General features: G+C 40.7%; 1 protein-coding gene across 1 annotated transcript in view; it reads left to right on the top strand.

Moving 5' to 3' along the window:
* The window catches only part of Ofcc1 (orofacial cleft 1 candidate 1), a 278,420-nt gene that overhangs the window by 254,049 nt on the left and 9,316 nt on the right, over positions 1–15,055 (top strand). The window contains exon 17 of the mRNA XM_021215991.1: positions 10,352–10,549. Coding sequence (XP_021071650.1) covers positions 10,352–10,549 — 198 coding nt within the window. The remainder of the gene's footprint in view (positions 1–10,351; positions 10,550–15,055) is intronic.

The raw sequence follows: 15,055 nt of genomic DNA, 5'->3' as shown, positions 1-15,055 counted from the left end.
GGAGAGGCGCAGGACGATCGGGTTCAGCTGCGGGTCCCCTCACCAGTCCGCTCTTTCCCCGGCAGTGCCAGAAGTAGATGTTTTATGTGTGTGTGAAGGACTTTTGTTCTAGGAAAGTTAGACCATAGCAGTCTCTGACTTGTGGATGGTATGGGTGGGGTGAGGTGATGAAAGAGTGACGGAGAAAAGCTCCCTAGATTAGGAAACAGGGAGTTCAGCCTTGTACTGTAGGATGCTGGTAGAGAGTTCACTTCACTGGCACTGCTGGGGAAATGGAAAACACTGATAGCAATATATACATTGATATGTTAGTACATATCAATTTGAAAAAATATGGGAATTTATAATTGGAAAAAATAAAATAGATTTCAGGAGCTTCAAAAACGGGCATGACAACAGCCAAACGATATGAAGCAAAAACAAAAACAAAAAACAAAACAAAAAACAGGTGTCCTCCAACCTCCAATATTGGGTCCTTTGAAATAGCTAAATTCATTTATTTACTCCTTTAAGAAATGAGCAGTTAGTGTACATTAGCATTCAGGCCCCATGGATTTGCCTTGTGAGGCTTGCATCTGTACACAGAAGAGCAGAAAAGAACAAGCAGAGACAGAAGTGCTTAGGGTGTTCTATAGGATGCTTCTATGCCAGCATGATTCCAATCATGAGGCGGAGGGTATGGCTGATGGGCTGCAGCCTCTCCCTTAGGGTGGTGGACCTCACTAATAGGTGACATTCATAACAATAGTGACTGAGGAGGGCCACAAGCCAAGTACAAGTCTGGGGAGAACTCACCAACACCTATTGCAAAGCTCGTGTTGGAGCATGCTCAGTGGGAGATAGGAGCACAATGGTTGCCAGTTCTCCCTAGATAGGCAGCCAATCTGTACCACTTGCATTCAAAAATACAATCGTAGGCAGAGTATAAACATCCTATTCTTCATTCGCCTGCTTTCTGTCCATTTCGGATAATTTGAAAACAAATTGAGACATCCTTTTTCTTGAAAGCAAAATAAAGTGCACATACATAGACCCACAATCTCTTAGCATGTGTTACTCTGGCATTTTTCTACTGCTGTAGAGAAATCAATTCAAGGAATGTACTAAGAATCAAGTATTAGCTGACCGGAGCATCAACGACGGGTCACCCCTTGAGACAGAAACGTCTCATACAGAAGGAGAGGAGTTCCTATTTCAGTGCCATGCACATCAAAGCAGTAGGGAAGGCATTAGCTTTAAGCTTTCTGTCTCTCTGAATCAGGGTCTCATGTTGCCCAAGCTGGCTTCCTAGTCCTGACCTCAGGGAGAGGATCTTCCTGCCTCGGGATCAGTACCTTCCAAGTACCATAGGTCACAGGTTTGTATTAGCATACTGTCCTCAGCTCTATTTTAAAATCGAAAGGGCCAATGTTCTTCATCTAAGCTAATAGCTTAAGTTTTTTTTTTCAGCCAAGGATGTAGTAACATACTTATGAATTTGAGTCAACTTTAGCCAGACCCACGGGACCACATTTCAAGTTTAACACCAAAAAGCAAAATTAATACGTTGCTCAATTTTGTTTCCTTTGGATCCCAGGACTTCCACAATTGGGTGTCTAAAGTAAACTGGTTCAATTACTATCCCTTAGTTCCGTCATAGCATAAAGTAAAAGATTAGATCAAATAGATAACAACATTTAAATTTCTTTTTTTCTTTTTCTTTTCTTTTTTTTTTTTTTTTTTTTTTACTTTTAGCACTCAAGGGAAGAAAAGTAGGTTCTAAACTGGAAGGTCTGGGTATTTTGTCCCATTTTCAAAAAACAATCTGGTTTTGGCACTCTGACTTTGAAGTTTTCCTTCCTGTAACTCTAGAGTAGAGTGTAGGTGTGGGAAACAGGGCTGGCCACAGCATTTAGGACTACTTTACATTTAAACAATGCCTTCACCATCTGGAGGATTTATCTAAACTCATAGTGGGTGGCATGGGCTTTTTTTTTGTTTGTTTGTTTCTTACCTTTTTTCCCTGTCTGTCTTCAATCCCACATCCATGGCCCCCAAATCCTCTGCCAATCTAGGATTCCAGGGTTAGCGGTGCTCTCTCCCTTTTAACCACTGTTGGCATGAGCAGAAAACTGGAAGAAGGGAGGGGTTGTTCTAAGCTGACATTGGCTCTGAGATTAATCTGTGGGATGTTTAAATATGGCCATGGCGCTACCATTGTGAACATTTGCATACGTATCCAGAGGCGAAAACCTCGGGACTACTGCCAAGACCTGCGATTTTTATCCTTTAATAAAAAATAGCACCCAACTTTTTCCCCTTGTATTTATTGCTGTTGCTCAGAGTTTTGAATAATGGTTTAACCAGAAGTGAAATTCTTAGAGATTTTCTTGTACAGCCGTACAACGAAAAAGTATGTTTCCACCAACAGATAAATGATGGGAAATTGGTAGTTGGGAAAACTGGAGATGTTCAATAGCAAACGTAAGGTAGAGTGTGTTCCCAGAAGCACACGGAGGTGTGTTCACTTTACTCCTATGCCATAATTAATCCCTATCTCAGTTGAGCAGAAATAACGTTGTATAAAAAGATGGCTTGCTGGCCATTCCATGGAATATTACTTTTCCCTAAATTGATTCACATTTACTTAAGTACTCCTTTCCTGATAGCTTTGTTAATGAAAGAAACATATTTTGGTGTAATGTTCTATATTAATTCTTTGGTCTTTTGTTCAGTCAAGAAATACACAAAATACATGAAAAACTGTTGTAAAATCAGTGATAAACATAGACTGCACAGAAGTCAGAATAGTAAGCTAGAAAGCCAAACCATCAAATGGGAAAGTTTGTCCCAGGCGCTGTGTGTGGGCCAGGTTTCAAATGTTTAAATCAGGCCGTGGCTTTGGTTCTCCTATGAGCCAGCTTTGAGTCCAAAGCAATTCCGCAGGAGTCAAGGGAAAACATCCATCATCATCTCGTGAAAATTCTACTTTCCTGTCACATCTTCTGCTTTCTGTGAGCTGGAGGTGACATTTTACAGAAGCCATAATCTTTGAATTTTTGAGATTTTTGTCCACCTTAGACAATTGATTTGCATCCTTTTGATTCTCAAAAGAATGTTGTGGTTTGAATGCCCCCTCCTACTCCCTAAAAATACTCATGCACTGGCAACTTAATCACCACTGCCTAGTAGTGAGGAGGCCAAAAAAGCCTCTGCCTTCCGCATGGATCAGAACCAAGAACCATCGCTAGGGGAACCAGCAAGTCATTGTCAGGCTGCTTTTGTCAAAACACCCACCCCTCCCATTAACACCCACCCCTCCCATTGTCGGCCTTCTGTTATCCTTGTGCCTTCTACAGTTCACTGATGTTCCACAAAAACCCTCCCCCTTTTTCATCTCCCCAGCTGCTGGAACTGTGAACTTAATGAACTTTTTTTTTATATATATAAATTACCCAGTCTCTGGTATTCTGTTACAGCAGCAGAAAACAGAGCAGCACATTGCTTTTGAAAACAAAGCAAAGCAAGCATTTCTGTAAAAGTGAACCTTTTTTCTAAGACCCCCCCACTCCGGGGGCGTGTTTTGATTTTTGTTTTTTGTTTTGGTTTGGTTTGGTTTTGGTTTTGTTTTGTTTTTAACCAAATGGTCTAATTCTAAATAAATGGTGAAGAAAATAACCATTATCAAGCACAACTCATTTGTAACTCCAACATCAAATCCACAGGAGACCTACTGCATCATCCATGGTGACCTAATTTCCTGACCCTGGCTCCTTCTGCTTGGTTTGCCATACTTAGAAACTGGATGTAAATCCAAGCAAGAAAAGAAATCAATCCAAAAGCTATTAGAAAAAAATATATATCTATGCCATAAATCTATGTACTACTGCATAATTATAATAACATAAACAACTCCACTATAAGAACGCTCACATCAGACCTAATTTCATGCTGAACTATTATACTGCAATTAACAGCCTCATTGTTCTGTGTTAATTAAGCTCTGTTGTGAAATATGCAGTATTTGAACCTGTTCCGGCCTGTTTCATCTACTACTGAACCAGAGCCCTGACCTCGCTCTCCTGCTGAGGGGTGGATTTCATTTAAGTTACAGTATGTGGGGCTGATGCTTTGTGGTCTCACTATTTATTATATTTTTATGCCTCCAGATAGAGGTCAGCATCAGCTCCCCAGATATGTTCTATATGTGTAGTCTCTCAATCCACTTGTCTCAGCAGATTTGGTCACTCACTCTGGGCTTCCCCAGCAGTGCTAGGCGTGTTTGGTTGGTTTGATGAAAGGGATTTTAGATGACAGGAGAGAGATGCATACAGCCCACCTCAGGTTATGTGTGGCACTAGGATAGAGTAACATAGCATATTCTGACCTATGCACTTACAGAAATAGAGTGAACTCCAGTTTTTCATTGAAGACACTTTTCTGGGCAACTAGTTAAGCCCTTTATTCATTACAAAAACAAAAAGAAAAACAATGTATAGAAAAATGTAGATTAGAGAAAAATCATGTTCTGCTTCCTTCTTTATCCCACACTTATTCTAGATAAGACTGTCTACCTTGTGTGTCATTTGCCTTACCAGATCTTCCTGTCCTCTGTTTAGATTGCCTTTATGGCCTGAAATAAAATTTAATGGGAGATAGTTACATGTAGGCTTTTGGTTTGGATAGCAACTACCATGTGGGTCACTTTGCCACACAGTTTGTTTCTCAGCAACTAGATTTAAGGGCACAGATTTAAAAGATGATAGAATATTGTGTTCATGTACAGATTCTTCAGGAAAGAACCGCACAGTCTAAGGGGGAAAAGATGACTTCTTCGTCTCTCTCCTCCTCTGTATCCGCCTCTGATCAGCTGCTCTTCCCATTTTTTTTCTGTTATAAAACATTTTTTTTTCCTACCTTGCCCTACTTTCTTAACCCTGGGGAGATTTTACAAAGTCTTAAAGCCAAGCATCTCTCATTGCTGGAGGCTGTTCTTTGGTTTAAGGTAGAAGATGTAGCAATTACCCGCAGGGTAGGGTGTTTTCACAGCCCCTGAAAAAGCTTAATACCTCAGCAGGTAAGTGAAGTACTGTTTTCTGTGGGGAAAGTCTGTCTTCGTTCCTTTAACTATTTCTAAAGGCACACTGGACTTCTGCCCGTTGTCTCTGTCACCTTTTCGGAAGGTGAGGTGACCGCACGACCCCATTTGTTCCTCTGACTGCCTTTAGTATCCCGACTCTTCCGAGACTTGCCAGCTGGAAGCTCTGCGGAAGAGCACAGCTGCTTTGGTGGACATCTACAGCTCAAATGTGGAGAGAAATGTGGCCGCACGTCTTTCCCGGTTCATCCTCCAGGGACCTTGAGAATCTTGATAAAACCTCGGTGGAAAGGATGGACATTGGTCATTTGAACATGACATTTAAGTTAGGATGTTCCTACAAAGACCCAGGACGGAAAACTCAGCATCATCCTGATGAACACTGAGCTGAAAGGAAAATTCAGCCTCTAGAGTCCTGTCCAAACATGTCCCCATCCTGTGGCTGCACATTAAAGAGAAAACACAAGAGTATGTCCATAGGTGTGATCAAACATTGAGTCAGAGTGTAGTCACAAGTTCATGGGGTTTAGAGTCAGAGCTCCCTGAGCTCAAATACAGTCTGACTCTTTACGGTCAGGGTCTCAGGTACCTGGTATAATATATCTCCTAGGAACTGTCTGGGAAAGTGAAAATTTATCCATAGGAAGGAGTGCAAAGGAAATAAAAGTTTCTGCCTTATCATAGAGAGTTCTGTGAAAGATGGACACTATTTTGTTACTTGGTAAAAAGGGAGAGTTGAAGTAGATATCAGAAACACAGGGTGTTCTTGCTAAACCAGATATGGGCAGGTACAGACGTTGAGTTCTAGGAACAGCCTGGCTCCAAAGCGTGAGAAGAAGCCTAAGACTCTCTTGTACTTCCCCAAGTGTCATAATCACGCCGTGTGAGAAATGGAGACACTCTGTGCTTCTTTTCACAATGCCAGAAGTGAAATTTAAAAATGATAAGTTCGCAGACAATGTTGATTCTAGACCTCAGTCATCCCTCCTCCTCAAAATCAAGGCCGAAAGCCTCTTGTCAAATGGAGGCTCCTAGGGCAAAGCACAGTCTCAGAAGCCAGTTTTATCCAATACAGAGCAACTTACAGAGTAAGGCGCAGGCTGATCTGAACACAGTTGGTTTCCCCAGAGAGAGAGGATGAAAAGCTTGGAGATTGGAATCAGAAGCACAAGGAAGTAGGAGGTGCAGCATGAATAAGGGTAATGCCTCAGTAATACTGTCACATATCTGTGCCTTAGAGCAAATTAACATTCCTCAGTTGCTTTGACTATGAAATGGACATAATGCTGTCAACTAAATAGCCTTTTATATCTTGTACATGTGAAGTTTTTTATGTATGTATGTATAATTTATGTACACAAATATGTATGTAGTATATAGCCTCATACATATTAAATTATATATATACATATATGTATATGTATGTATGTATGCATATATATATATATATATATATATCAGTATGTCTATGTGTCTGTGTGTCTGTGTGTATAAAATATTTGTCACTAAGTAATGTTGAGTTACATTTCAACCTGTTCCTTACTACATACTTTCTTCTCAGACGTACTTCAATGTCAGCCAAAGTTGCCTCTTCCTTCTCATACATCAGATTCCTATGATCAAAGAATCAAAGAACTAAGGAAGATGGGAAAACAAACTGAAGTGAAAAGGGATATGTGTGTGTGTGTGTGTGTGTGTGTGCGCACGCGTGTGCGTGTGTGCTCACCACAGTAAACTTAGTTTGGAAGAAATCAGCTTCTCAAAGGAGAGTAACTGCTATAGTGTTCCCATCTTCTTGAAATAGGCAGTGTTTTCCAAGGGAGAAGTATAGTTTTGTTTAGTGTTTAATGTTGCATTTCCAAAACACGGAGGCTCTACTTTCAAAGACACAGATACTGTCCAATAACTTTTCTCTCATAAATATTTGTGGTAATTCTCTAGAACTCCAGAACATGGCAAAACCTACTTTTATCTTTTTCCTTGTGTTCTGCCTGGGTTTGGAATGAAATGTTTTACATCCAAATTCTGGAAACCATCAGAAATGGGTTAATTCTAAAGGGGAGAAGAGACCCATGGGGGGGGGGTCTGGACCAAAGCTGGGTGAACAGGATGGACAGCCCAGACGGTCTCAGAGCTGATGCAGTCTCCTCTGTGCCCAGACTCCATGAGTAAACAAGAACTCCACAAGTTACCTAACAGGAAACGTGGTCGGGTGATGTCGTCAGCAGACTATTAGCAGATTTAGAATTAAATTGTATATGACACTGTCTGTTACTATAACTGTGGGCACAGTTCTGATGTAGTTCAACAAATTCCTCCTTTAGACATGGCCAGTGGTTTGATTTTTGTCCCTCCTCATATTGGTCCTGACTGCTTCTTAGAAATCTCATTCCCACCTCTAGTTAGCACCTTACCTCACCAGACTCTACATCAGAGATCAAAAGATATGTCTATCCTATCTGCCACTCTCCCTATGTAGTGTCACATGTCCCCTTTTGGGGACGACGAATGCAAGTCTCTTTTCCTTCTAGTTGGACCCAAGGGCTGCCTATCCTTTTGCGATTTTACCACAAGTTAGTTAATTAGTTCAGCTTTATGATCCGCAACCTTGGTTACCACCAGGTGGGGTGGACACCTTTACAGTTAATCCCTGTAGTGAGATACAACTTATGGCTCAGGATGAACATGTTCCGATACATCCCTGTTCAGCACTTTGGCTTTTTAAATTTGTGGTCCATGACCTTGAGTTAAGCATGCCCATAAATATGTCTACTATCTTTCTTTCTTAAATGGTATTCTTAAACCAGGCATGCTCAGTAACATAATTTCTATATGAATACATGAAAATGTATGTATGTATGTATGTATGCATGCATGCATATGCTTTCCAATTTTCAGACTTCCTTTGTTGGCAAAGGATATTAATCTTTTTTACCTGCTGTGGTTAATAAAACTTACTTCTCTCTTTTTTTTTTTTCTTGGCTAAGTATGTTAGCATCATGCCCTCTAAGGTATGAGCCCATTGCATTTGGTTTCACTCCTGTCAGTGCACTCTGTTTATGGCTGACATTCAAGCTGTCTTTACCCAGTTTCTGGAGTCTTTACCACACCTACTGTCCTTCTGGCCTCCCATCTTCCTATAACAACATCACGGAATCATTTCCTGTGTACTTTGGTCTCTCAGTGTCTTTATCAAGACCAGGCCAGGGCTGGAAGCACCCGCGCAGTGTCCATGCCCAAGACAATCCCACCAACACTGATTCGTTGGCGTTTGTAATAGAAGCATAACGACCACACATGTTGAGGAGCGAACATCACCTAGTGTTTCAAAATATATAGATATTATGTAATTGTCCAATCAGGGTGCTTAGCTGATCAGCCATTTCAGACACTCATCATTCTCCGTAGTATGAGACAATCATCATATTAAATCTAGTTTCACCCTACGGGGCACGAGTTGTCACTAGCATTCCTGCTAACTCCCCACCTGTTGATTAGTCTCTCTCTTTTAGCTCATCTGGCGACCAGGAGTCTCCTCTCTACAACTATGATATCAGTCTTTATTAGATGCCGTGAATCAGAAGGACCATGCCTTCTTTGTGCTGGCTCATCTCATTTAACATCTTCCACAGTCCATGTTGATTAGAAAAAAAAAACCAAAACAAACCAAAACAAAACAAAACCAAACAGGATTTTTACCATTTTATAGCTTCATATTATTTCATGTAGTCTGTATACTACATTTTCTTCACCTTTTCAATAGACAATTACATTCATTGCTTATAAAAGAAAGAAAACTTGGGATTTATCTGGAAGAAAACTCCCTTGTATGTACTTATCATAGTCAAACTTTGAAAAGTTAGCATAAGTGTTTGTTCCTGCAAATCCCTGCAAAACTGGGTTTCTTAAGCATTACTTATATTGACTCAGAACCACTGTTTTTAATCCCTTAAGATCCTTGTCTTCTCAGTCCTTCAAATACTTTCACAAAATTTATGACTTCGTCTTCTGCCCATCCATATTGTAATTATACCTTTCTTGCCCTCAAGGAAAAATATTTCTCACTGGTTAAAATTTTACAAGTTTATTGTCAATGTCAGACTTGCATTAACTAGTCTTTGGAAAGAATTTTCTTTCATATTAATGTATCTTTCCATGTTCTTGGATATTTGCAGTACTCTTAAAGAGTTGTTCAAGAGAAATTAGCATTTGCTTTGTGTTTGAAATGGGCTTTATGGGTCACTAGGTGAATATTTTCTGTCTCTGCAAAAAAAAAAAAATGCTAGTGCAGAAAGGATCCATAGAAAACTCTACTAAGGTCTAAAAATATGGACATCTTGGAATACGAAAATGGGGAATTATAGAGTGTCAGTATAGCTCAGGAATTGAAGAGAAAGACAAAAAAAAAAAAAAAAAAAAAAAAAAAAAAAAAAANAGAGTGTCAGTATAGCTCAGGAATTGAAGAGAAAAAAAAAAAAAAAAAAAAAAAAAAAAAAAAGAAAAGAAACAGAACAGGAAACCAGTTTTATTAGCCACACACAAGTTTTAAGGTGGCAAAGTCAAATTTTCATTGGCAATATTTTAAACAGTCAATACAGGTACATCTTTTCAACTGCATTATAATTTAATCAAATTAATTTACCTCTATTATAATACACAGGGTGTGTGTCACATTAGACAGTGAAATTGTCACCTGAGGAGCCTTATTAAAAATAAAATCCAATACGTCCAAAGTTCCAGGATTATCAGGAAGAAACTTAGTAGTCCGTGCGTACCCCAAACAAAAGCCGCCCTGTGTACTGCAGGGAATTGATTTAGAGATCTGAGAAGTCTGAAACATAGACATTACAGCACAAACAAGTGGAAAGAGAAAACCTTCCTTTCTGGTGAGAGAGCAAGCAGACCTGTTCCTAAAATCATTTGTAAACATTTTTGTTTTCCAATCTACACTGTCATTCTCCCAGCCTGCTTGATCTTCCTGCCTTGGGTTAATATGGAAGCCAATTACAGCTTCATCTGTGTAGAATTAACTTTGTGGAGCACACACCAGGGATTTGTCTGTCTTCGCTATTTAGATCTATGTCAGGAAAACGCGCATGGCGCATGGAGCCAGGCACAGGCACTGCAGACAGCAGAATTTCAGATTTGCTGTAAGTTCGTGTAAAATTGGCTCTGTTCTTGACAAATCTTAATTACCTTTTTTGTTTTGTTTTTTTTCCTCCCTCTGGGTATGGGGAACTTGTGGGGGGGACACTCTTGGGGGGGTCTCACTAGGTGGCAGTGCACGATTACATCCATGACACCGAGTCCAAGGTCTCCAGCTGTGACCCCCACCATCAGGATGAAAGTTTTGAGTCTGCAGTTGGTCCAAGAGGGGTTACTTCCCACATATCAGTACATACTGTTTATCCCAATGGGTTTCAAGAGTTGTATCGCCATTTTCTCAGGATCCCGGATGGCACCATCATTGAGGTATGTATTATAGAAATACCTGGAGGCAAATGCTCTGTATGTTATAGTTCACTAATATTATATATATATATATATATATATATATATATATATATATATGTGCTTAAATGTATGGACTTAAACCTGATGTCAAACATGTCAGCATCACCGGGCACATAGCTGCTAACTGGTATTTGTAATACTGTAACAGGTTTAGAGATGCATTTTAGTCTTTGCCTATACAAGGACACAGCATAAGATAATGAAAGTTTCTGTTTATAACCCCATTAGGGGAAAAATACCGGGAAACATACCAGGAAAAAGAAAAGGGCGTAGTTAAGAATTCTACCTGCAACAGATTTAGTTAGGTAACACTTACAACCATCAGTAGGCTGGTGGAAGAGTTCTGTGAGTCCGTGCTTCAGATGTGCAGTGCTTCACTCAAATGAATCCACGCTAGGGAAGGGGTACTGACGTTTCATTGCTGTCAAAGGAAAGTCGTAAAAATCCAGGAAAGTACCCCATCTCTAAATCTTGAGGAATATTTTTGAAAACGTTACTGGGAAATGAGTTCGAAATCCTGTTTTCTGCTGAAAGTGTGTTATTTTTTCAGAAAACTGATTTTTGAATTTAAAAACTCATGTTATGTCAGATTCATAGAATCCAAATATACAGTGATTTCCATTCTGAGGTGCACTGCATCCACATAGTTATCACTTTAAGGGGAGTCTGGGGAGATATCAGGATGGAAATGAAGGCAAGATAGGAAAAGCCTGCAGCCACACAGCCTGCGCATCACTGAATCTGACTGTCCCACACCTTTGAATCTGACCAATACTCTTTTTGCTTTAAAACCGAAAAAAAAAAAAAAAATGAAGAAAAAAAAAAAATCAAACGAGAAAAATGAAAACCTATCTCTAATGTCTTGGAAGAAATTTCAAATTGTTCAAATCCCAGTCTTACAGATAGGATGTAGTAAAATATGAACTCGAGGAACCTCATAGGCGCACTCAGAGAAAAGCCCAGCAAACTTCTCTGGGAAGCCAGCCCTCTTCCCTCCCTGGCCATGACAGAAGAGGAGGTCATGAGCGAATTTCAGTAAGGCAGCAGCTGAGTCGGTACCTACTGGATCCGAAGTGTCCAGTGTGATCTTTAGAGTCTGGTCCTCCGCTCTCAGCTCTCCTGCATGATCCATCTCAGCATCCGAGACATGACTGTGGAAGTCTTTTTTTTTTTTTTTTAAATCATTATGAACTGGTGTGACCTCACTTTTTAAATTTGCAGAAGTGTGTTTAAATATGCGCTTGCTACGGCACTGAAGTGGCATGAACTGGGGAGGTGAGGTGCAAAGGTAGATTTTTCTGCTCTACAATGTTATGCTTCTCCTATCACCTGGCTGGAGAGCCAGGCGGGAGGTGGCCTGGTCCCCTGAGCACAGCCGCCAGCCACCACCAGGGTCCTCTGTTCCCCCTCTCTTATTCTTTCGCTCCATAACCTTGGCTTAGTCATTTCTCACTACGCCGCCTATTTCCTGATCTGTAAAACTGGGTTATGCATACTTACGTTACCTGGCTCACGGGGATTCGGCGTAGATTAATGAGATAACATCTGCAAAGTACTTTCTAGCTCTGTTGCAAACGGTACAGTAAGGATCGCAAAGTATTACGGATCTTGTACAATTAAATGCATTCACCCTTGTGAGCGTCCCTACAGATATTGATAAAATTATACTAAACACAAGCTAAGCAAGCTTCCAGAAGGACGGGGTGGTGGGCACTAGAACCATCTGGCTCTTCTTTTTCTGTCATAGCCTGCCCAATACAAAGAGAAGTGGTGGGCACACAAGTGGGTAGTTGGTAGTTCATTTGCACAAAGGAAACTCCAGCAAAGAGAGCCCCCTCCCCCATTGTTTATTCAGGTCAGGGAATGTACACTGGGTCCTGTCCTCTCTTCTGTGTGCACTTGATCCACCCAGCCAGGCTTTCCTTCATCTGTGTCCTCTGCCATTCTTTCCACCAAGACATGTCTGTCTTCCTTGTGTGTTCTCGAATGCTTTCAGTGAACGTTGGATTTCATTCTGTATCTTTTGTATAATGCCCAGGAAGGGTTTGGGAGCTCTAGGTGATAGAATCCTGGAGCTAACTGAGGAGTAGGCACGCTTCCCTGCAGTACCTGGCCAGCTCTTCACGGCTTTGCCAGCCTCTCTATCTCTCTTCTGACCTCACAGGGATGCAGTGCTGCCTATTCTGAACCCTTCCTTCCCTCTCTACCTCCCTCCCTCCCTCTCTCCATCCTTCCCCCTCTCACTTTCTCACTTTCTTCCCCTCCCTTCCTCCTCCTTCATTCATTCCCCCTCTCTTTCCCTCCCTGCCTCTTCTCTCTCTCTCTCTCTCTCTCTCTCTCTCTCTCTCTCTCTCTCTGCATTCCCATCTCTCTTACTTTCTTTTCCTTCTTCTATCCTTTCTAGAAGTGCACTACCCTACAGCTGCAGCCCTGTTAGCTCTGCTATTGAGCTCGAGAGCTAGCAAGCCTGAAATTGAAAGGGATTTGAACTTGGTCTTTTAGAGTCAAAACAAGGAAAAGAATCCACATTTTTAAAAATATAAAGAAATTTCAAATATCAGCAAACAGGTAGGTAGATTACAGTTCAGGCTCAAAAAAAGTTTCTGAAGCTTTTAAAATGGTGGTTCCTAAACAGCCAGAGACATGTTCTGAGTTGTGGTCTCTGTGTTAGACACTGAATTGGTATATATATATATATATATATATATATATATATATGCATATAAAATATATATTAGGGATATATTTTATTTTATACAGCTATATTTTATGGATATATTTTTATATATGCATATATAAAAATAAAGTTTTACTGAATCTAAATTCTACACTGTACTTCTGATGGGGCTACCATTCTGTGGGGTCCTTATTATTGTAGCCCTTTGGGAAGCCTGAGCCATTACAGGATGTAGACCTACTTACAGATGTTGGTAAATTTAGGCCATACTCTGGTCAGATATTCTGTATAATGAAAGAATTAGTCCACAGAGTCTAACACTAATTCATTTACAAAATTCATTATTATTGACATGATACTTAGTTCAAAATGAAAAGAGATGAAATTTGGTCTCCCCCTGCCCCCTGCAACTTGAACTTTAGCCCTTAACGTTTTACAGTGGATTTTTGAAGGAGGGTCTCTAGTGCCCCAGGTCCCCTTTGTACTGACAAAGCTATTATTTGTGTAGTGGTGAGATTCTAATTCTCTCCTAAATGTGATAAGAAGTACAAGCCAGATATGAATCTTTTCCCTCTTATAAAAAAAAATTCCCAATTAAAACTTAGCTTCTTGGCGTGGAAACAGTTATCTTCAAGTCCATTTACGTGGAAAGATATGCTTTTTGAAAAGAACATTTTTTTTTTTTTTTTTTTTTTTTTGCACAAAAGAGGTCAGATATGGACTTTCTATTGAAAACTCGTTTGTAGCTTCCCACCCACATACCCCCAACTCCACTCCCCGGCTTGCGCGTTAGAACAACAGTCTGGCTGTCCCGCGTGCTTTGCATTGTGCATCTTCTCACTACCGTATTTTTTATCAGCCTCTCTGGACTAGGTATATTTTACCAGGTTTCTACTGAGAAACGTTTCATCTCTTTGTTCCAGAAGTAGTATGATCTTCAGATACAGTCAGCACAAAGTTACTGTAAAGTTTTTTAGTTCCGCAAAACCTAGAAACCCAGGCGAGCCTGGTGGAGATTCATCAAGTTACAAATAAGCTTCCTGTTCCCAGGGTAGCAGCCGCAATTAAGAAAGTCCTTGGAGCATTGGTTGGGGTGGAATGGGAAAATGGATTTTTGTCATTAGAGGAGGTGTCGCCTGGTGGTCTGAGTGGAGAACTGGGAGCCAGGAACTCGGCGATCTAAGGAGGCCCAGCTCAGCCCTCCTGGAGGCTTCCAGCAAGCAGCTTGGGTCTCCGGAGGCCAACCTCACCTACTTTGAATCTCCCATCTGAAGAGCTCCTTACCCAGGGCCAGGGGATACGCAGCAGGAAGCCGGATTCCTTGCCTGCAAAATGAGAATATTAATACTTGCCTAAATAACAGATTAACCAATTAGTATTAGCATTCTGCTGATAGAAAACAGCAGGAGAAGGAAAGAGGGAAGAAAAGCCAAACTCAATTTTATGATTAGATGGGTTTTACTCAGCTGTGGGTGTTTTGATGAGCAGGAAACCCAGGACCCACAGTGCAAAATGCCATATTCAGAGAGCACCAGAGCAGGCAGCCTAGGGGAGGCCTGGACTGAAGGCCTGAAGGAAGCCTGTCTTTGAATCCAATGAACTGTAGAAGGAAGGTCCCAAATCATCAGTTTTTCTTTTTGAATGATATTACTTTAATTTCTTCCAGATATGATAATCCAGAGTATTTGTCATTTTTTCATATCTATGTTCTACAAATATCAACCTGGCTCCCGCACCGAGAGAGAGAGAGAGAGAGAGAGAGAGAGAGAGAGAGAGAGAGAGAGAGA

Source organism: Mus pahari, chromosome 16 (assembly GCF_900095145.1).
Source record: "Mus pahari chromosome 16, PAHARI_EIJ_v1.1, whole genome shotgun sequence".
NCBI lineage: Eukaryota > Metazoa > Chordata > Mammalia > Rodentia > Muridae > Mus > Mus pahari.
Note: the sequence above shows the minus strand (reverse complement) of the source record. Positions and strands in the feature narration are given on the sequence as shown.